The sequence below is a fragment of the Halichondria panicea genome, chromosome 13, assembly GCF_963675165.1.
Source record: "Halichondria panicea chromosome 13, odHalPani1.1, whole genome shotgun sequence".
In the NCBI taxonomy this organism is placed as follows: domain Eukaryota; kingdom Metazoa; phylum Porifera; class Demospongiae; order Suberitida; family Halichondriidae; genus Halichondria; species Halichondria panicea.
Genome location: NC_087389.1, coordinates 3,606,599 through 3,630,217, shown reverse-complemented (window position 1 = coordinate 3,630,217; position 23,619 = coordinate 3,606,599). Strand labels below are relative to the sequence as shown.

The window sequence follows — 23,619 nt, the reverse complement described above, 5'->3', positions numbered from 1 at the left end:
GGAGGTGTGGTCATATCCTGACTCCGCCCAACTACCCCAAGGCAGGCCCATCAACCTTTGACCTCTCAAACTAAGACCGTTCTCCCTTTTTCTCTGCACTGTACTGTACTGTACATCGTCTACTATAGTTGCTGCATCTGTGAGATGGCCTCTTTGGGAGATAGAGGGGTCAGCTCAAGAAGGGCCCAGGATGGGGAGGGACAATTGCTGAGAGAGCTAGTCCGTTCTCTGAGAAGTGATCTGAATATGCTCTCCAATGAGGCCAAAAAAAAGCTACCAGCTGTCAAAGAAGTAAGCTAATCACAAAAATAAAAGCATGGAAGTGTCTCATTAGTATATTGAATATCTAATCGTGTTCTGTAGCCCTGGCCGGCCATGGATAAATTGGCCTAAGCTTTTTTTAAGTCAATACCATAATTATAGATGGCTGAAATGGTGTGGTCTGCTGTTTCAAGGTATTGTAGCTAGATACACTGGACGGGATAGGCCTTTTAGTAATTGTGTGAGGCAATGTTCTGTTTTTAGCTTGGGCACCGGGCGTATCAGCCAGGTGTACAGTTGACCCTGAGGCCGTATCTTATCAATGTGGCAGGTGTACAACTGTACATTGAAGAAGCAGCAGTTCTTTGTCGAGACACTACATTCACGTGCATGTACTGTATACATGCAAGATCAATCAGTCAGTACTATCTTGTGTACAGGCTGCTGAGAGAAGTGCTATGAAGCTGAAGACCATGTCAGAGGCAAAAGGATTCTCTCTGAAAGGTAACTGCATCTCTGATGCATGTACGTATGATCTATGTCATACATGTACATGTCTATCATTGTACATGTAGCTGCATGTGGCCAGTTGTGTGGTGTAATGCGGTTTATGGGCTGACCAGTAATCCCTTGTCAGATGTGCATTGAAAAAGCATGCAGTGCCATATTTTCTGTTGTCTGCCCCTTGAGCGTACCTGTAGGGAAACAGCTGTTTATAGAGTCATTTTGTATACAGGCTTTCCGTCCAATATTCCGTTAGATAACCACATTTTATAGGAGGTTCGATCTACTGTCAAGCTTCAATCACCATACTCTATTCATCTCTTGACCATTACAGTTCTTGCCGAGTCCGATGATGTGATCCATCCACTCCTGTTTGCGTGCGAGACCAAGAGCTTGACGTTGGTTAAGATAGCCCTCTTCTCACTGCAGAGACTCATTCAAAACAAGGCCGTACCTCGGGTATGCCATTTAGTGCAATGAAGGCTATGTTTGTAGGGTATTTGTAAATGCTGGCCTCTAGAATCCACTGTGTACAGTACATAGATGTAGATCTATGTTTCTCATCCCTAGTTTCAGTGTAAGTTTACTACATACATGTAGTACATGTATGTGTACCTTAACTATGCAGAAGTTCAGTTAGGCACCTCATTTTTAGAAGTAGAAGAGTGTTGAACTGGCAGGTGTTAGTCTGAAGAGGCTAACTACATGTACATCTAGCCCATGTGTATATTGTACACTTAATTGAAAAGTGTCCTAGCTGTCAGTAGTGCCTGAATTAATTTTCACGTAGCTGATACTATAAGGCATTCAGTAATTCACAGTTGGTCCAGAGTATCCAGTCAATAGGTTTCGATGCAGTTTGTATTGCTATAGTTACAGCTTGCATTCAATTACCGTATTAAATTCCCGGGTATTTATCTCCTAGCAACATCTGTAGAGGGGGCGTTGAAACGAGATGGGCGCTTCTTCGAAACAGGCGTTTATTGTTATGTCTACTTCAAACTCTTGCACAGCAGCAGTTATTATGCTATTCTTGGCTCCCACAGCTCTCAGCTTAAATCTTAAGTCGTAGGAGCAGTGTTTCTCTCTCTGTGTCGGTATCTCTCTCTTTGCCATCATAAAATAATAGTATCTATTATTCTATGCTGTCATGCTTGCAACTGGTTCCACGTGCTACTTCAGCTCCACCCACAGTGCCACGCCCCATACATGGGCGATTATTTAAGATGAGCGTTTGTTGACAAAGACTGAGCTTTTACTATGGGCATTTAAACGAAATGGGCGTTTAATCAAGGAGGGCGTTTAATCAAGTAAATAGGGTACCTTATTGTATTTCCTCATTTCAGAAAAGTGTCCAGTCGATTGTGGCGACGCTGCGAGTATTGATGGTGTCAGGTGTCGAGGAGCTCAAGATCTTGCAGACCATACTCCTACTGGTCTCTGTCACTGAGGTCGTGCAAGGGAAAGACCTCACCAAGGTGACAGCGTATATCACACGCACATACATGTGCCCCCAAATAATCTCCATAATACGTCATGTAGTTTTCATCGCATGTGCCACTTTTTTGTTTTTGCCAGAGAGTTCTTTTGTGGATATCTATTTATACGTACTTAATATCAGTTGTGAAATTCATCAAATCGTTTCATGAAAAGATCGAATGTGTACGTATATACTTCTGTGCAGGTTCTGGAGCTGTGTTTCCAGCTGTACGGGTCGAAAGAATCGAGTGTCCGCAATACTGCAGGGGTGGCCATTCGACAGATCGTCTTCTCTCTATTTGAGCGTCTGGACAATCTCGTGGAGGAGGAGGGTGTGAGTGCAGTGGGTGGGGCTACCAATCAGCTTCCGACACAAGCTAACGATGCGTACCTCCTCTTTCAGGTAAGATTTGGACCGAGTGTATGTACACACATACATTGGTGTGCAGATGTTGCTAACTCACTGATGTGCATGATATATTTTGCTTTGAAACTCAGGAATAATTATTCACTGTGGCCTCTCTATTTTATGATTGTACTGGTACATTTTTACATTCACTCTTTATTTATACGCATGCATGTCAGGGTGTCATACAGGATTTTGAAGTAGAGGGGGGAAATAAGAGCTAAAAAAAGTCAACTGTTATTTCAATACCCTGTTATAGTATGTAAAATTGCCAGCTATGGACACTCAGTCATACAACTAGTACCTGAATGCAAAAAAAAGGGGAGGGAATTGGAGCTAGGGAGGGGATATCCCCCCTTTTCCCCTGTATGACACCCTGCATGTACATGTAGATACGTTACCTATATAATACACTTAGCTTTGCACCTACAATGTACTTTAAGCCTGGATTGCGAGTGTACGTACCAGTATACAGTACATGTTCAGTGTACCCCCACCCCCTCAGGACATATGTTTCCTAACAAATGGAGACCCCCCGGCTTGGTTGCCCGGGTCAGTGGACTTGGAACTGTCATTGGGGTTAGAGCTACTGGAGGCCGTGCTATCTGGACATAGCAAGGTCTTTGTCAAGGTGTGTTACTAATTAAGATATTGGCAGAATTAATTATCATTACAGAATTAAGATATATGTATGAGTGAGAGTGAGGGTTAGCGTTACATGCAACTTTAAACAGACAGTCTCATTTGGAAATGGGTTGTCAAAGACTTTTGATTAAACGTACCGTGTAATGGAAATAGTCGGTTTTTAGGAGTGTTTCTTCATTTTAGAATTTTTGATCCCAACAGGAGAAATTGTTCAACCAGCTGCTAACTGAGCGAGTATGTCCCCTGGTCATCAAGCTCTTCTCTCCGTCCAGCAAGTATCGCCATGCCAGCCCATCCCCTGTCGCAGCTGCTCTCCTTGCTGCCGATAAACCGACCTTTGCACTCTTTGTCCGCTTGCTTCGGATATTGAATGTTCTCATACGAGAGTTCTTCTCTTGTCTGGTGAGAGCTATCTCTTGGTGTACATAATTACATGTATGCATTTGAATGTGTGTTTTATAGTTTGAGTGATACATGTAGGTCATGTAAGTATTTGTTGTTGACTACATTCAATTTGCTCTTGCCATTGTCAGCAGTGTCCTGATTTTTCACTGGCAGTCATGATAAGTACATGTATTTGTGTATTACACATGACGATGTTCAAGCCAATTAACCACAAAATTTCATGTGTTATCCCTGGTGTACTGTACGTTACTGATACGCACTCACATTTAACTACATGTTGTACATAATTATAATAATGTAGAAGTACTGTGCAGATGTTTTTCTCATTGCTGTTAGCTATGAGTACAGTGTGACTATGAGTTAACTGCCCTATTCAGGTGACCCAATGTGAGATCTTTCTAAGCATGTTGGTACGGTTCTTGGACCCTGACAAGCCACAGTGGCAGCGGACCCTCGCTGTGGAGGTCCTCTTCTCATTCTGTAATGACCCGTACCTGCTCAAGTGAGTCGATCTGCATTAAGAGAAGTAATTAACACATTGTTATATGCATACGTGTACCAAGAGTGCATAAGAAGAGAAGAGTGTCGAGCGACTGATACTTCTACACAAACACTGTGCACAAAGTAACGTGACATCCTGTAATTGCACGTGAGCATCTCGCAATTGATGACATTTGCGCATAATTACGCAACGCACAGAAGTTGTTAATAGTGAGTAAAGAGTGCAAGTGAAGAGGATCAACTCAACTATTGTCTCTATTTAGATGATTTTTGTGAAGAGATCGTCTCCTATCAGTGTGCAGTGAGCAGCTCCACAAGCTCTGAACATTGAACATGAATAACTAGCTAGAATTGTTCGATTACCACACCCCTAAAAACGTCCACGGTTAACATTTACTAGGAGATTACTAGTAAATTTACAATACTTTATCACGTGCAAGTCATGTTACTTTGTGCACAGTGTTTGTGTAGAAGTATCAGTAGTTCGACACTCTTCTCTTCTTATGCACTCTTGCGTGTACAGTATGTGTTTGGCAATCACTTCGTGGTACAATTTACAGTGTAATTCATTACCTAGAATTTTATAAAAGGTAGGTGTGGTCAAGTATCCACTAGTAGTTCGCACACAGCGTGGTAAATTGTAACTTGATAACCCTTTAGACGCTATGACATGCATGTACATGTACCATTTTAGTCCCCTTATTCTATTATTGACCTCCTACCCCAGGTCTTTCTGTGAGCGTTATGACATGCAGGAGCACTCGTCACGCATATTTGGAGACATCATCGATGCTCTGGGCAGCTGTATTCAACACAGCTTCACCTCCCAACCTTTACCAGTACAGCTACCATTTGGAATTACGTCATCATCTTCAACGAGTGTTGCTAATAATAGTAACAGTGCTCTTCCATCAGCCGGAGGCATGAATGTTAGCAGTGGCAGACAGCTGCACTTGTTTAGTATCCGTGGCAACAATATTCAAGTGGAGGTGCTCCCAAAGTCAGCACACACCAAGCCTATATAGTGAGTCGATTGCTTTATTAGTAGAGAGTTTGTTCATTGAAAACCGAATCTTTAATTGAATGGCCAAATGTAGTACATGTAGGTGCTCTGCCATGTTGATTAGATTGCTCATACGTATTTTAATTCTTGTTATCGTGTGCAGTCTTGAGATGTTGGACAAGTCTGATGTCCCGCTGATAGTAGAGGGGTATCCCCTAGTGGTTGCCATGAACGCACTGCTCTATGCCATCAAGAGTGTGTCCCTGGTCATTTGTGACAGGATCACATCTCGGGCAACCACGCCCCCTCCCACATCAAACGGTGAGCTAATTAAGGTACATGTACTGGGTGGAATGGTAGCTACACATGTATAATCATCTTGTAGAGTTCTTCACATGGTGTACACACATGTACATGTACAGTGTAGAAACTACACTATGAATGCTGTGTGCATGTTCACACCATTCACAGCTTCTGATGGTGTGAAGAGCACCATGCTAAAGTCCTCCTGGTCTGGAGTACTGGCTGCACTCGCTCTGCTACTAGACACTTGGTGAGCCGTGACAGCTCTTGCAGTGTACATGTAGATAAGTTGTACCAGGAGTGAATTCATGCACTTCTGATTGTACCCTACACAAATTAATCTCTTCACAACTTCGTTTATTATATAACTGCAGCTTATATGAAATTCACTTTTTTTATTGTTGCTTGTACATTTATAATTATGTGAACACCTTATATAGCGTGTCAATGTGTACATAGTCCATCATTATGTATTCCTCCACCCACACTCACAGTGCTGATGAGCAGACGACTAATAAGATACTGTCCGCAAATACCACATACATCAACCTGTGTGGTCGTCTACAAATGACCTCTCCCCGAGACGCCTTCCTCACCTCACTTTGCAAGGCTTCTCTTCCGCCCAAATACCTCATGAGTCTTATCACTCAGCGATCTAAACACCCCGAACCTAGAAAATCAAATTCTAAAACAGGACAAAGCAGCAGTTCTGAAACCAGTGTGACTGGTTCTCCCGAGAATCGAGCTCCACCTTCGCATATTGCCGGGACAACTGTTGGAGGTCAAAGGTTAATACAAGAGCCACCTAGGAGTGGTGATTTTGGAGCGAGGCGAAAATTGCATTTATCAGAGGGATCTGGTGTTGGGCGTGGAGGTGGTGAGGGTGTGGGGAGTGAGACCAGTGGAGGGGGCGGCACTCCAACGATGCCTGTTAGGAATCTGGGCAGTGGGAACTCGGGAGTTAAAGAACAGCAGCAGTCAGGATTGGTAGGTGACACGCTACATGTACATTGTGACATGATGCGTGGGTTGTTTCAAATGGTACACTATGTGAAAAGTACAGTATTTTAAGTAAAGTTCCATATGAATGAATGCATGATTTTCCATGTACATGACAGTATGTGTTGTACTGAATCGTGTGTACGTGTATATGTATTATAGTAATTGTCATGTGAGGTGGTTTTCTTTCCATACATGTACATGTAGGTATCGGTCAAGAATCTCCAGTGCATGAACAGTTTGCTAGAGATAGTGGATCTCTATGGCAACGTGTTGGACACAGCCTGGCCGCTGTTACTCAATGCTCTACAAGTGAGCCCATGCTTGCTTAGTCATAATCGCCTGTCTCACGCATTCATGTTAATTTTCATTCAGTATCTGCCTTGCTCAAAAACTAATGTAGGATTGGTGTGTGCATGTGATGATGTGCTTTTTGCTACCTCAGCAACCTACATGATTGTACAACATGCTAATTCGATTTTTTTCTATAGTTAAAATGTACCGTCTTGTGCATGCATTATATTCTCTCTGACAGTACATATTTGAGATATTTGGACTTCGACCTCTAGCCAGCGGAGGTTTCAAGCAGAGTGGCATTGCGGACAATTCTGCCCTGGTAAGGCTTTAGTAGCATCTGTCAAATATTATTCAGTAGCACCATACTATGCACGGTTTATCAAAAGATGTTGCTCTGTCTACGTTGTGGCACTACTGTATAAACACCATGTGTGCTGACATGTGTATTATCACTCCTGGTATTATCAACAGCAATTTGAGTATAAGACTTTTACATGGTACTTTTGTTGCACATGTACATGTACACTGTATACTATTTACAATCCTTGTATAATTATATTATGTCATGTGTATGTAGTATGTGTATGCATGTATGTACGGACACATGTACCCTCATCCTGATCAGTGTCTGTGTTGTGCACTGCAGTCGCTGGTGAGTGTCGAGAAGAAGACTGACATCTCTTCTCTGACAGAGAAACTGAACTCACTCTTCAAGTCATCTCAGTGAGTGTACCCCACACTGGTTGGTGGAGGCATACACATATGAATAAATTATGTCGATGTGTATGTCGACCACATCGACATTGGTAGCCTTTTGCTACATGTTAATTAAATCTTGTCAAGTAAAACTGCATTCATTTGCTCCTGATCACAAGTGTTATATTTGCACGTGTCTCGTCAAGTCTGTTGTGTGCTTGAGTGCTTGTACATGTACATGTATATTCCGTACTCTCACGAAAATAAGCTAAACGCCCATTCCCTCTTTTGCTTTGAAGTTCTTACAAGGGTATTGTGACTCGATAATACGCCCACCCAGAATGAAGTTTAAGCATACGCAGTAGCTAAATGCCCCATGTTCACACTTAATTTTAGTGAAGAAAGCAAATTTAGGTAGTACATGTAGCTACATGTATAGTTAGACTCTACTCCTTGCTGGACCACGTCAGACATACAGTATATAAGTTTCTTTGTGTGGATCTGTTTGCCCTTGAAGATGTATGCAGGGAATAAACTAGTCCTATATGCAGGGAAAGGGAACAATTAACACAAATCTGAGAACAAAGTCATCACCCAAGCCAATGTTGTTGCTGAAACAGAGCTACCTGATAGCTCTCTAGAAGTATGACCTACAACTTTGTCCATACTTCGGGAAGCAACGAATAGAGTCAGAGTCCACTTCTTCTTGTTCATTCTCTTGTCATGCTTTAATCATACTCATGCATTAGTTTATAACATTGTTGTTGTCAATGAAATGTTCATACTATGTATTAAAATATCATAGCCATAGCCACAAGGGTAAACCTCGATTTGAGGCCGCGGGTGGGCGCGTATTCGAGTGAAAACTTGCCGTTCACGATTATACGCTCAGTCCCCTAATAGTAATAAGCCTAAACTAAATTCTTGCAGAAAGGGTGGGCGTATTTTCGCGAGGGTACTAGCACGTACTAACACAGGTAGCTATATAATTACCGTATACCTTATAGCGGGTATATTTCGAGGGTATACATTTTCGCGGATGGACCTCTACAAAGGATTTTGCGGATTTTATTTTTGTGGTCTGAGTTCCAGCCTTCTGGCGCATGCGCACATCAACATGCAGCTGTACCTCCACACCGTTAGCCTCGAATCCAGGCTAAGCCTGTATAAAATAATAGAATCGGTGAGGCACTATGTCCTCCACCTCTAGCAGAACGTTTGCTGTGCAGGCCATGGTCAGGGGATACCACCAGTACAAAACAATCTGGGCTATACCGGCGTCCTTGTCTCTTGATTCCTTTTTCTTTCCTCTTATTGTCAATAGGTGTGGTCAATAATACTGAACACGCCTACTAATAGTACTATTCATAAATTTTTGTGGGTATGAATTTTCGCGGTACAGGCTCAATCCGCGAAAACCGCGAACATTTATACCCGCTATATGGTAGCTAGAAATTTCTGTGGCCCAAAAATTCTGCGAATAGCTGTAAAAAGACCTTCTGCTGATAATATTTCTGCGAATTGAACTTTCAACTGTTAAATTAGGCGTGGTTAATAAGCATTTGCGGATAGTATTTCTGCGTTTACGCAGAATTCGCAGAAATTTCTAGCTATACGGTATGCATGGACCAAAATAATGTGGCTATAATTATGTTTACCATACAGCATGCATATGTAACACCCAAAAATACATGCACTGTATAATTAATTGTACAGATTCTATTATTCAGTGCATGTACATGTATATTCACAGGAAACTGAGAGACACCACGGTAACGAGCATGATAACCTCCCTCTGTCATTTGTCTGACAATGCCATGGCCTCACCGAACCCCAGGGTAAGCTATGGACACTTTCACTCCCCTCTATAGAATTACGCCACATTCATTTTTAGCTAGTTGAAACAAGTATAATTATGTAGATACACTTATGCCAGTTGTACGTATACATGTACCGTATTACTAGAATGTTTTGCGAGCATCAAACATTTACGAACTATGCGATGGTTGATCAATTCGCAACAATAAAATCCGCAAAACCGAAATTATTACTAGTAAATACACATGATCCTTTCCAGAACGCAATAGTTATATCATAAAGGGTTAAATGTTCTGCTGATTTGGCTCATTCGCAAACGTTTTTCACCCGCAAAATATTCTAGTAATACGGTACATTGTAGTTCAAGGAGTGATCGTTTCAGTAACAGCTCATACATGTGTATGTACATTGTATGGGCTATTACACACACACTGGTCAATCTCCTACTACATATACGTGTAGGAGGTTGGATTGTTCCCTGTGGCAGCCCTCCTAGAAATGGGTGTGGCCAACACCCCTCAGCTTTCCCTCACCTGGACCCCCATCACCACTCACATTACAAAGGTGAGCTATGAGCACTATAATCATTACACACTTTATTTGCACAAGCCCTATAGCCTTGATTGATCCCAGGCCGCACTGTGGGCTTGCATGGTATCGACTGCTTGCGCATGCGCTAACCATTAGCCAGCTAACGCAGGATAACAATGTACATGTATATGCTCAGTAAAACAATGACGTCACAGCTAACGGAAGTGGATTGAAGGAAGTCAAGAGTAGATAGAAAGTTTGATTGAAGGTTTCTAGCCTGTCTGATAGCTACCTTGCCCTTAGCCTGCTGTGCTAACAAAGACTCACAGCCTGCAACAATTGTCTGAACGGAGTGAAAGCTTACACTAGCCTATATGGACTGGCCACCTCCATCTAATACTAACCTAGCAGCTTGGTGAAAGTCTACATGTAGACTCTAATTGCAACAAACATACATGTACAGCTCTGTCTCTAGCTAGCTAGCTAGCTATATAACTCTGTGTATGATTTTGATGTATTCTTTGTTATATACTTATTGTCCACTATACAAGCAGAATTTATGGCAGTAATTAAACCCCAGAGGACGAGGGCGAAGCCCCGAGGCCAAGGATGGTTTGCAATCAAATGTAGTGGACAATATTGTTGTTGTGTTATATACCCACTGGAATGAAATATGCTTGCTACCTAAGCTACCTCACCTTGACACAACTAGCTAACAGTCTCAAAAACTATTTTAAATGAACAAAAAGCTTGTGCGTATAGCTTGTAGCCAGTGCTAACCTTCTAACATAGTTTGTAGCCAGTGCTAAGCTTCTAACTTTACGCACTAACTTGTCCTTTTCCAAGCAGTGAGCCCACCCTTCCTCCAGCCTTCCTGCATGGTGTTTAGCGAGCCCCACCCATCTGTCCTGCCCTTGCTAACAAGTGTCTAGCTTCTCTTGGCTGTGTGTAGATCTAGTATAAAACAGTGTGCCCTCAAGGCAAGGGAGTTCATGGAGGAATGCGGAGTTTGTGGTAGTTAAACCCCACCTAGTTGCTATGACACATACCCCAAGTGGGGTATATATTATGTCTAATTCAGGATATCGCAAACAATTTTGGTTTTACAGTAAATTTTACAAATATCTTGCGCATGCGCAAACAGTCAGTAGCAGGCCTTCTTTTCTTCATTGAGGCCTGTTAATCTCAGTACTCTGAGAAACATATGCTAACCTTACTAACTATACTCATACAGACAACTAAATGTATATATGTACCCATTACCGCAACGCTCCTTGGAGGGTGAGCCGGACCATGACTGATGACTGTTAATTAGGGTTAGGTATCCCCTCTAATTAATTAGAGGAATACAGTTATTAATAATTATTGCTCCCCTAATTAAGTACTTGGTGGTAAAAACGTGGCCTGGCCACCAGTCATAGCCTCGGCTCAGTCATGTCATAACGACAGAAAAGATTATAGAAACCAAAGGAGGGTTGGGGCTTTACTCAGATAGCTGGTATAGCAAAGGCAGGGACCTCAAGAGCACATGCTCATATAAGATGGGCGTGTCTTTATGTAATGATAGTAGGCAGGGCAGCATGGGAGGTACATGTACATCGATTAACCTTGTTTAACTACCTTAAACATCATTGAAGGAGGCTAGCACTATCCGTGCATACATGACATTGTATGACATTATTCACGGGAGTGTATGCAAACATGAAGTGTATATCTACATATATCTAGCTAATACGAATCAGCTTCTCTAGGAGGATTATGTTAACAATTACATGTATATATCATGTATCTTTTACTTGTATGTATGACTCTATTCACTGTTAGGGAAGTCACCTGGTTTTTATGTAATCAGCAATCAGTCACTCATGCGTGAACAGCAAAATCACAAAAACCCCAAATTATCTTTTGCGTACATCCTCTTAATGCAAGCGTGTATAGAACTCTATTCTCATTGCTAAGAAAGTCTGATACTTAATTATTATAGTTATTGTTCTCTGCCTACCAATTCTAAGAATTTGTCCATGCCACCTCTGATTGTGCCACCTCTGATTGTTCTTCACACGATTTTGTATTGATAAAGAACATTCTGCGCTTTGTTTGTGTAGTACTTGCCCGAACGCTCTTTTGACTCCACCCAAATTGTTTGGCCTGGTAGAACAATCTGTCCTTTTCCTTTTTGATTGTAATATCGAAAGAATAGAATTTTGTTTCGGGGTTGACTGGGTGAAATACAAACTCCTTGTCCCATTCTGGATCTGTGGTAGACATAAGATCCTTTTTCTTGCATTTCGATACTTTGTTGTTTTTAGAATCTTGGGCAAGTACGCAAACGAAATAGTGAGCGGGATCTTGGAAAGGGCCAGCTTGCAGTACTTTGACACGAAGAGACCCCATTTGACTATTTGGTACATAACAGCCGTATGTCTTGTTGATCTGTCTAATGTCAATGTCACTGAGTTTCTTTCTAGCTCCAAGTTCGGGTTCACCTTGTTCTTCCCAAACTTCCCTATTTTTAATCGTCATTGTAAGCTGCTTATTCTTCGAGAAAGAATTATTACTGTAGTGCATAATCGAATCAAACGCGTACTCCTCACCTTGAAAATTGATATACTTTTGCAAATCAAAGTTTAATATTTTATTGTCTCCGACATTTTCACAGTGAACAGTAATATAACGATCTCGATCTGGTCTGTTTTGCTCATGGAAGAATCCGATTGCATGACCTAGTTTGTGCATAGCGGTTCCTTTACTTTGACATCTAGGTCCGAGACTCAACTCTTGCACTTTATTGAGTCTTCCCATGTATGACCAACAGCCCTTACGTCTATGTGTGATGTTTAAATGTTGACCCTCAGTTGTTTCATGGAATGTCACACATGTGCTTTTCTCGTACTCCGCCATTGCTTCTAGAACGTTATATTTACCGAGTTCTGGGAAACCATCATCGAAGGAATAGTAAAGTTTTCCCTCTGGCCATTTTCTTGCCCTGCTGTATATTTTCTGGATTTCAACATCCTGTAAAACATGTGAACAATAAACATGCAAGCAATAAGTTTCCGAGTGCATGGCTACATATACATGTACATGGCCATGGCCATGTGGTATACAGATATCTCCCGGACTATATTATGGCAAACTACAATTGTATTTGCATACGTGGCGGTATGTGAACTCACCATATCAAGGTCATTCATTTCAGCTATGTCCTCCACAGTCAGAGCAATGTCTCCCTCAAAGAGCCCTGCATCATAAGTATCAGCCATTGCCATGTCTTCGTCCTGCATTTGTAAAGTGCAGTTGTAAAGTGCCGTATTCATACATGCATGTTTACGTAGGACACATGCATGCATGCGATTCTATATTATATGTTGTATCGTATTGCTGTTTTAATGTATCTCTAACCTCCAGCTTTTTTTCTATAATGCGACTTTGCTTTTGGCTCCTCAGACGATGTAACAGCTGTTCCTTTAGGGATATAAAAATTCAGTACAGTATTGAGTATATACAATGTAATTGTCATTAGATAAAGTTGATAATTGTCAACGCACCAACATTTTTTCTTGGATTTTTGAAGCAATGGTCTTATCCTCAAAAATTGTTTGCTCTCTTGCTTGGATTATTGTTTAAAAGCTGCTTGATCAGCTGGTCCCGTTGTGAAACTGTTGGCCTGGCAATCAATGCAGCAGGTAGAGCCAGTATCAAACAAGCAGCCAGGAGGTGTTTTAAAGTGTACGCCATGGTAGTTGTCTTGCATAGATAACAGCAACTGCAGAGCTCAAACAAGTGTTTGCTTTTATACTAGTCGGGTACGCATGTTGAAGAAAACACTTTGTTTTGCATGTGCATTCATGTTTATGTTATACCCCGCATTGTTACGCGCCTGTGAAAGGTATGATTATGTTGCTATATATGTGACAGGGCCTAGGAAAACAACCCTTATGGAGCAAACTAATTAATTGTATTTTATTGCATAATTAAATAAAGCAGTGCTTAAGCTTCAAATTGATTACAATATCACTCACTTTGCACCTTCCTACCCCAAAATATTTTCGGGTGAAAGGGGGACAGTATTGACCTACCGTTTTGAGAAACTAATGTTCGAAGTTCTATCCGTATACAAGAACAGCATGAAAAAATTCAATGGCTGCCTTGTAACGGCTATACAAAAAAATTTTCGGATAAAAAAATTTTTTTTTTAGTTAGAGGAGATATTGAAGTTACTTCTTATGAAAGAAAACCAAAATCCTAAAATAGCTCTAAATATTTTACTTTGTAGTGTACTGAACATTATTAGTTTGCTCCATAAGGGTTGTTTTCCTAGGCCCTGTCACATATAGCATCAATTAACATACTGTTTCCTTAATTAACCCTCTATAATTATACATTCAGTGGTGATATCCATGCATACAGGCATATTCTCTGTCAACAATGTGCATGTAGTGCATTCATTCGACCGTAGATCTACACTACGCTCCATTGGAGGTCACCATGTCAACGATGTGTGGTGCATTCTTATCTATTTTTATAGTCCAGCTATGCTCTATTGGGGATCACCATGTCAACTGTGTGCAGTGTACTTTACTTAACTAAGTGCTGCCAAATAAGCTAACAACTGCATGCGCCGAAGTGTTCATGGGAAAATGCAGACCGGAACAGGCATGACACCATGCACATAATTTATAGTAACTGTCTATAGCGTGTTGAATTGATTTTCTATCCACTTATGATGCCAATCCAAGTTAAAGCCTACCAATTGTTACATGGCCGCCCACTTGTTAAGCCTGCATCGCATTGTGTTGCAATTGTTTTGATTTGCACCTGAACTGTGTGTGTGTGTGTGTGTGTGCGTGCGTGCGTGCGTATGCGTGTGTGTTGTGCGCGCGCTGTACCTGCATGAGCACTGTACTGTAGTATATTCACTTAAAAGTATAAACAATACCAGCCTTGTCACTGTTTGCTTGTTCGCAGGTGTGTTCTCATGGTGATCCCACGTTGAGGGTGTTTGCTGCTGAAGCACTGACCACTCTTATCAGATCAGCACTGGAGACAACCTCTAAGGAGGTACAGTGTTGAATATTCACTTTAAGGGTACCCCCTGATTAAAACCTCATTAGAGGCTGTAGCTTGGCTTGCTTCCCTAAAGTACTGGTACATTGAGAGAGTACTTTGTCAACTGGTGATAGCCATTTTAGAGTTGATTAATCTGGCACAGCACAACACACCATTTTACTTTTTGCATGCTACTTTTTGTATGCTGAGATCCACGTACCGCCCTCAGGGTTTCATACAGAAGGGGGGCGCCCTGGGATTTCATACCCCCAACCAAAATTCCCCCTCTATAAATCTGAAATATTAATGATGTCATAATTAACCCAAATTCCACCTCAGATAACTATTTTTCAAACAAATGTTCCCAGACCCCCTCAATTAAACATTTCCCCCAGCTAAAAATCCTGTATGACACCCTGGGCCCCTGCATGGTGCATGTATATAGTTTGAATGTAGAATGGATGTGCATGAAATTCATAAGTTATTCATGCCCAATAGGACATCAAACTCATGATGCTGTCTCCACTCAAGTATTTGACTAAAATCCCCTTCCCTGATGTCAGACAAAAACAACTGGAGTGTGTTGCACAGGTGTGTTAAGTTAAGACCCTTGGTTTATTTGTTATAATGTATGCCTGTGATCACACTGCAACCAGTAATCTGTTGTGATTGTATTGGGCAGGTGCTTCAGTCTACGCAGCAAAGCCTTCAGTCCAGCTGGCCCATCCTTCTGGATGTCATCAGATCAGCCACTGACTTGCAAAGGTCAGTGTCAGTTTGTTTTTCCTGACTCTATTGTGCTGTTTAGTCTCCCTTTATGATTTATTTCCGTTTCCATCTTATGTGCACGCCCACACTTCTTTTCCACCCCCAGTGAATCACTAGTCCGCACCGGGTTTTCAAGTCTCCAGCTGGTGATGGCTGACTTCCTCCCTACCCTACCCCCCTCCTGTGTTCCTGTCTGCGTCGAGGTTGGAGGTCAGTACGGCTTGCAGAAAATGGATATCAACATCTCATTGACATCTGTGGGACTGCTGGTAAGGGAATAGTGTACTGGCTTGCGCATACACATAATCAGATTTTACGATGATTGGATGATCTTTCCATGGTAAAAAAATGATTTTAAGCACCTGTGCATAATCGCATTGCAATTGGACACACCTACAGTGGAATATGGCGGACTATCTCTATCAGAACCGGTCCTCTCTTCAAACCTCACTAGAGGCTCTCCGTTTCGACACTGATAAAACCAGGCAGACTGGTCAAGAGAACCAGACCCCCGTCTTGACGTTCTATAAGACCCTGCAGAATCCTTCACTACCTGTGTTTGATTCTGTTTGGTTGATGCTTTTCAAGTGAGTGCATTAGTGTGATGAAAAAAGTGTGCGTATGTATCTGAAGCTAAATTGAGAGTATTGAAAATTAACTGGCAGTGTTTCTGGATGTGTTCACAAATCATCACAAACCATCCTGAATTTCCTAGTATGTATTTAAATGGTGTATAGTTATGCCTCGGTGCGCATATGCAAGCGAGGTATACGGTAGTGTGTGTGTGTCTGTGTGTCTGTGTAGACTGCTACAGCTGCTCAAGGATGAATCAAGTGCAAGTAAGAGTTTCTATAGGCTTTTAGTCATGTGTACTATTCATGGATTTGCAAAATAATGCTTCGTTCTCGAGTTATGCCTAGTTTTGCTTACTTGGAATGCCATTGCAGCCTTTTCAAAAGAGCACATAGCCAAACTTGTTTACCGAGTGTTACTACTCTACTTAGTAGTTAGCTCTGCACTAGAACGCTAGCTATTGGTAGCTGCAAGAGTGAGGAAGAGAGCTGCAAGGCTCTGCTGATGGCAGCCATTAATTTTAGACTTGAACTTTTGGCATCGATCGTTTTTAACAACAATCATGGTTGATCATTACCCACTCTTTGAGTTTGCATGCAGCAAAATAATTATTGCAAAAATTTTCATCAGTGTAAAAGCTATTAGTAGCTTTATGTATGTAGCTTTGGCATCTCCACCGAGGCATCAGCACCTGCGGTGCTTTCATTATATTATTAACCTCTCGTAATAATTATATCACCCATTTTTTCTGCTAGTTAATCTATTTGCTTGTTCTCTCTGGTGCAGGTACATGTCTGAGCTGTGTGTGGATGAGCGAGCTGCCGTGCGTAAGAGTGCCTGTCAGACTCTATTCTCCACTTTGTCGGCTCACGGCTCACTCTTACAGAGCACCACTTGGACAGATGTTCTGTGGCAGGTTTGATTAACTTGTATGAGGTTTTTTTTTTTCAAGAATGCCGTGTAATTTGTTGTACATGCTACAATACATATACTTGTGGGTATTGTATTTTGGAGAGGCAGACAATTATGGACGTACAATATTAAGTACACTAATACTTACTCTTCCCCGTGCATGCAGGTGTTGTTCCCACTGTTGGATGGTGTTACCCAGGCGACATGGTCGGCTAGCACCAGCAGTTTCCAGACTGCCATCATGATCCACCACAGTAGAGACTCCGAACAGAAACAGTGGGCGGAGACACAGGTACAACACTGCTATTTAACCTGGACACTTTCTGGACAATTTTCGTTGTTCTAATACAGTCTGGTGCTTTTAATTTACTAAACATCTGGACAATACCTTGAAACGTTGAGATACATTCCAAGCAACGTAGTTTTATAACCAGCAAAAGTGCTGCAAGTTAGATTTGATACAGCAACTATTCAGCCGCACACTGTTCTATTAGCTTGTGTGCAGCTGCATACTTATTCCGGACACTCGCGTGCTCTATAAAGATCTGTTCCAATTATACCCAGACAATTTCCAAAATAATTATTTTTGTTGTCCAATAAATTAGAACATATACGGTAATAACATGTGTACACGTATCACTAAGAAAATCCACAGACTCTCTGCTTGTATGCAAGGCAGATAGTTTTGGAATGCTTACAGTATATCCTAGAGAAAAGAAAAGGAAGCACGTGCTTTACCTCATAAGCCTTCTTTTCTTAGCCTAGCTTACATACATGTCAAACATTGTGTAGGATACATGTACGTGTAATAGTTGTACACTAGGGTGTATTGGATTTGTACCCGAGGGAATACATACAACTGCACGAGGGTAAACAAATCCAATACTCGCTAAGATAATCCATGCACGGTACAGGTGGCTTGTACTACATTGTATAAAACACCTATTGATTATTTGACTTGACAAACCCATTTACAACTGAGTAGTAGCAAGTACGTATAAAAAGAGAGAGGGCATGCAACTGACTATCAACCCTACGTCCGAGCAAAAAAACTAAAGCCACAGACCGGATATACTATGTACTGTACACAAAACTATTAATAGAATAATTTTTAGATTTGTACTTTTCCACCGCCCCCTTTAGTTTTTGCTCGCAAGCTGTTGCATGCCCTCTCTCTTGAATGTAAACCCCTGGAGGGTACACGGCATTTGTACCCTAGAGTATGCTGAGAGTTTCAATGGGTATTCCTTAGTGTCAGAGCACATCATGGAGTACTGTAAGTACTAGTAAATACTTATTGCCTCTCTCCCAACGTGCAGGTTCTAGTGTTGACTGGGGCAGCCCGACTTTTCCAGTCCTGGTGGCCGGTCCTGGTGAGTCTCAGTGGATTTGAGAAGGCATGGACCACCTTTCTACTCTCTCTCAAGAACTGTGCCTGTAACTCTAGCAGTGAGGTAAGATAAGAGCTATTAAGTTTGAGTTTTGACCACATTAATGTATCAACACGTACAACAGAAATATTATATGTATGTAGAACATTCTTTATACATTCTGTAACAGTAGCTATTTCCTTATAATTAGTAAATCCAACAGTTATACTGTTATTGGTAGACCAATTAGTAGTATGTATATAGGCCCGAAGGCCGCATACAGTACTTTGACTGTAATGTATGTGTAATGTACTTGCGTCCAACACGTTTAACATACAGTGTCATACATACGTACGTAGGTTTCCATAGCAGCTATCAAGAGTTTCCACATTGTAGTGGATCCCCAGTCCACCACCTCTTCTGTTGCCGACCCAACACCCACTTCCACTACCGAACCACCCCCTGATAATGTAAGGGGCGGTCAGACAAATGAAGAACAGTCGGCAATTTGGACCAGAGCATGGCAGGCCTGGGAGAGCGTTGGCAAGCAAATGGTATCTGATAAATTACCAGGGGTGGAGAAATTCCGTTCAGCCATCCAAACTCAGCATCAAAATGAGCGAATGTTTCTCAACAGCTTACCTACACAAGCGTTTCTCAACCATTTCTTAGAAGTGTTTCCACATGTTTTCTCTCATCTAAAACCGCATTTCACTGAAGCTAATCTTGAAATGTTGTGTCAGATACTCACCTCTGCCCTCTCAATGCCGGCCACAAGAGATGTCTCTCCTTTTCTTGTTCCATCAAGCAACGAGAGTTTGATGACGTCAGTTCATAAGCTAGTTTTACGATCGTTAGGGGCTGTCTTTACAGAAGATGACATTTTTGAGCCTCCAAAAGAACCAGTTGAGGGATCGTTGCTCACTAAACGAAAATCAGACCAAATTGATATGACAAAAGCCATCAAATTGAACAGTGACTGTGAATTGGCCCTTCTCTACCCACGTATTTTATCACAGTTGTTGGACTATTTTTCTTACGCTACGAAACTCCCTGATCTGATTGCCGCTACGAGTGGCATACCCCCAGTGAAATTACCAGTGATGGTTGTTAACATGGTTCCAGTCAGTGTGGGTGCTCTGTGTTTGGCTGTGAAATTGTACAGGGCATGTGTGACAGAGAAGGTGCCACTACCGGACAACATGTCAGAGATGTTTCTAAAGGTATGTATGTGTCTGCATGAGAAGGTGGTTGTGGGTGTACATGTACGTATATGATTTAGTTTTAATGTGCGTAGGATTGACAGGAAATTGGACGGCTTATTGTCAGTATTATTATTGATCTGAATATGTGCATTTTCAGAGCTATCCAGAATGTAGAGTGCATAATTTGATAAAGTCCAACTCAGAAATTGTGTAGTTACAGATGTAGGTGAAGCCTTTGCTATGTTCACGTCTGTTTGTTCACATGCATCTCCGTGTGCACACGCAGGCCTTGCACATGCCTCTCAAGCTGAAGCACAACTGTTTGTCTCCCGTTGTCTGGGTGCAGAGTTTGAATGCCCTTCTGCTAATTTTAGAGACTGCCCTACCAAGTGGTAACAAAGCGAACAGTCCGTTCTGGCTCCAGCTGGCAACAGTGCTCGAAGACTTCCTCTTCAATGAAAGGTGGGAGCTATGTGCTCTGTGTTTACTTGTAGTACTAGTAAGATACTTTTGTATGTGTACGATAGGTGGGTGACCTTAATGATTGAGGTTCGTGCAATTGTTTTAAAGCATTCTTTTAGCACATTTAGAGTTGTACAATGCACTTTGAACTCTGTAACTGTGAGCCAAACCCTGTACTCAATCAAGAGTATGATCCAAAAACATTTTCTGAACACCACAGTAACGTCCCGTTAACTGTTTACTTTTTAATCTCCAATAGTCAACTATCAGCATGTCAAACAATTTGTTCTATTGTAGTGCTGAAGGTATGAACCTGACTCCCGAAAAGATTAGAGAATGTGAAGCAATGGATATCAAGGTACAGCCATACACATCTACAATACATGTACATGTCCATGCATGTAACATGTACTTTTTGCATTATCTACATGTTTTAACCAGCTACATTACATGTAACTGTCTCACATCTACCTCTTTATTTGAAGCTCATGTGCAACCTTAGAAGCACTTGATTGAGTGGACTGTGTTCAGATTTTACACAAGGCCTTGAATGTTGATGCTACCCATTACTGTCCTCAGGTTATTGAGTTACTAAAGAGTAGGGTCCTTACGACCCCAGCAAAAGCCCCAAGGGAGTTTCTGGACCACTTTACGTCCATTCTCAACAGAGGTTCCATACACTCGGCGACTGACCAACTAGATGGTGAGTGCGATAGAAAGCCCCCTAATACATGTAAATGTGTATCCAAGCTTTTGGATCACATCTATAAACATTATCATTTGCTACCATTGCAACAAAACTAGGTGTACATGTACATGTATATATATACATACATATTTTCCTTGCTAGCAGTGTGTATCTATTTAAAGGTACTGTACTAACAAAAAATATTTCAGTGTCTTGCGTACATGGTGCCTTCCTCCAGGAGAAGGTGCTCACTGTGGTGTTGTGTTCAGAGAGCACTTTGCCAGGGTGTGTTTTGAGGCTCTCTTACAGTTTTCGTTCGTCAGCACCAAAGACAACCAAATGGGTATGCTATAGACTACTATTACTATGTAGGACTTTAGGACACACAGTAACATAATTATACTGTTTATGTACGGCTGTTATCTGGTTACTTGTTGTTGATCCTTACCTATTTTGGGTGCTTCTGCATTAAAGACAGCTATTTACTGCTGCCACTTGCCTGTAGAATCAGTAAATAATTTGGATTTTCGTCACATGTACGCCAGGGGCCCATAAATAAGAGAGGACCGGCTGACTATGGGGATCACGTTTCGTAAGTGGCTATGACCGCATTTCTATATATGCACGGTCACTGTAAGTGGTTGAATACCTACACGTGTTATACACAATACAGGGCTGCGGTTTGCAAGCACTTAGTTGCTTCCATAAAAGTAAATGCGGTTTCACTGGCAATTATGAAACGTGATCCCCAGGTATACATTGTGAAGTTAGCCGCTCCTTCTTGTATTTATGGGCTCCTGGTGTACGTCATATAATCGTTATGATCTCTTCACATCCACAGCTCCGGACTCTACTAATCAGGGTGCCCTTAAGGCGTTGTTGGTGAGGAGTGAGGAGGTCCTGAGCAGGTTCGTCAACGATGAGAGGCTCTCTGGGTCATGTCCCCTACCGAGGTCAGTGTGCATGGGGGTATGCCAGACAATTGACGATCTCATACAACACTAATTTCCCTCCACCAACTCTTCCTCTCCTAATAGGCCTGTAGGAGGCAAATCATAAACACATGCATGCATGCACTGAACCCATTAGCCATTTGAATACCTGTTTTGTGCTATAGTGTACAATGGAAGAGTATTTTCCACAGCTCCTGATTGGACAAGCACTTATTGTACACGCGTTCACACATACTAACACACAGGACTCGAATGAGCGAAGTTGCTTTAGTGTTAAAGTCAGTCACTATTCTAATTTCTACACTGAAAGAGGCTCGAAAGACATCAACAAACAGTAAGTTCTTCAGACATATCACAGCAACACTATAAAACAGTTTACAGTCAAAATTGTAGGTTTTACAAATCTTACAAATCTCCTTTGTAGGTCAGGTTTCAATTATATAGCCAAACGATAACAAAGGACATTGTACAAGCCTGCATGATTGCTATTTTTTTTAATATATACCGTACGGGTAGAAAATTTCGAGGTGTTTTTAATTTCGCGTTTTTCGTGGGTGGCTGCAGAACACGAAAATTAAAACCCGCGAAAGGCTTTGTTTACGCATGCGAGATAGTGACACACCCTAACTCCACGAAATTTACTACCCGTGAAATTTTCCAAATAAGACAGAATATTGAATTGCACGAAAATTTACACCCTCGAAATTTTCTACCCGTACGGTACTCACATTCGAAACCCTGCCCATCTACACTATTTTTTGCATGCTCAAATTCAGCTGCCTTGTGTACATCTATACAAAACTCTTTTTCATGGCCGCTGTAGCTTTCCTTTGGGCTTGGCATTGTCATTCAACATTTAATTTATCATAATCCTCACTATACATGGTCTATACTTGGTACCTTTGTAGCTGCCTCTTATAGCTTCTCTGTTTTTACTGTATACAGTTGACCACAGCATTTGGATTGGAGTTGCGAGGTTGTACCCTGCTCTGGTGCAGTGTGTGACGTGTCACTCTCAGGAAGTAAGGGCAGCGTTAAGAGAAGCACTTCATCAATTCACTGATCTCATCCAGGAACAATCTTAAGATCACCTGCAAGTTTGTTTTCTATCTTGTGTTTTATTAAAAGTTAAGGATTATATCTGATCAATTTCTTTAAACTTTGTTCAGCATAATTATTATAATTATACCGTACATGTAAAGTGATTAATACATGTAAGAGTCATGACCATGCAATTGTCTCTGGTATGGTTGCTTATAATATTCATTGTGCTCATGCTTCGCTGCTGTTGGAAAACTGATGGAACGTTTTATGTAATAGAGAATGATCGTAGACTGCATGTGTGCAGGTCATTCGGGCATGCAGGCATGGGCTACAGTTTGTGCGACAGTCAAATGAATGAATGCATGCATGTGTGTATATATAGTGAACGTTACATGCATGGCCTCATTAAAAAGAACATCAACTGGATCCTGATTTGTGATATAATTGTGTCAAGGACATTGGGGGCTGAAGCCCTCCCCAGTTTCTCCCATAAATTGGTTATTAATTAAGAATCAGCACGCCTTGCATGCCAACCCCCCCCCCCCCCCCCCCTACTTGTCTAAAGTTGTCTACGCCCTTGTATATATGTACAGTGTGTACGTATATACAAGTCTGCCAAAAGCTCTGTTTGCATGGTATAAATAAGTGGTAATTGCCGACTTTAATTTTGAAGCAATAAATTGAGTGCAATTATGTATTGTCCCATGAAGATACAGCGGTGTGGCCCACTACCTAATTAGCTGTGAT

General features: G+C 41.6%; 1 protein-coding gene across 1 annotated transcript; it reads left to right on the top strand.

The window, feature by feature from the left end:
• Window positions 1-39: 39 nt before the first annotated feature.
• Window positions 40-23,105, top strand: LOC135346701 (protein MON2 homolog). Its single transcript, XM_064544417.1, has 33 exons — window positions 40-291; window positions 702-765; window positions 1,100-1,224; window positions 2,112-2,243; window positions 2,450-2,647; window positions 3,156-3,281; window positions 3,497-3,697; window positions 4,078-4,202; window positions 4,929-5,225; window positions 5,368-5,525; window positions 5,676-5,757; window positions 6,002-6,494; window positions 6,714-6,818; window positions 7,042-7,122; window positions 7,450-7,526; window positions 9,253-9,337; window positions 9,780-9,881; window positions 14,817-14,909; window positions 15,396-15,488; window positions 15,580-15,662; window positions 15,772-15,934; window positions 16,065-16,252; window positions 17,025-17,154; window positions 17,317-17,442; window positions 18,470-18,604; window positions 18,880-19,743; window positions 20,012-20,187; window positions 20,485-20,545; window positions 20,767-20,890; window positions 21,114-21,218; window positions 21,717-21,828; window positions 22,074-22,162; window positions 22,774-23,105. Exons 1-33 carry the CDS (start codon window positions 145-147, stop codon window positions 22,911-22,913), a joined length of 5,280 nt encoding a protein of 1,759 aa, XP_064400487.1. The 5' UTR covers window positions 40-144; the 3' UTR covers window positions 22,914-23,105.
• Window positions 23,106-23,619: the final 514 nt, after the last annotated feature.

Coding starts and splice junctions, on each gene's coding strand:
- LOC135346701 (XM_064544417.1), top strand. CDS start 145: ATGGCCTCTTTGGGAGATAGAGGGGTCAGCTCAAGAAGGGCCCAGGAT. Junction 292..701: donor AGCTACCAGCTGTCAAAGAA/GTAAGCTAATCA, acceptor TCTTGTGTACAG/GCTGCTGAGAGAAGTGCTAT. Junction 4,203..4,928: donor AATGACCCGTACCTGCTCAA/GTGAGTCGATCT, acceptor CTCCTACCCCAG/GTCTTTCTGTGAGCGTTATG.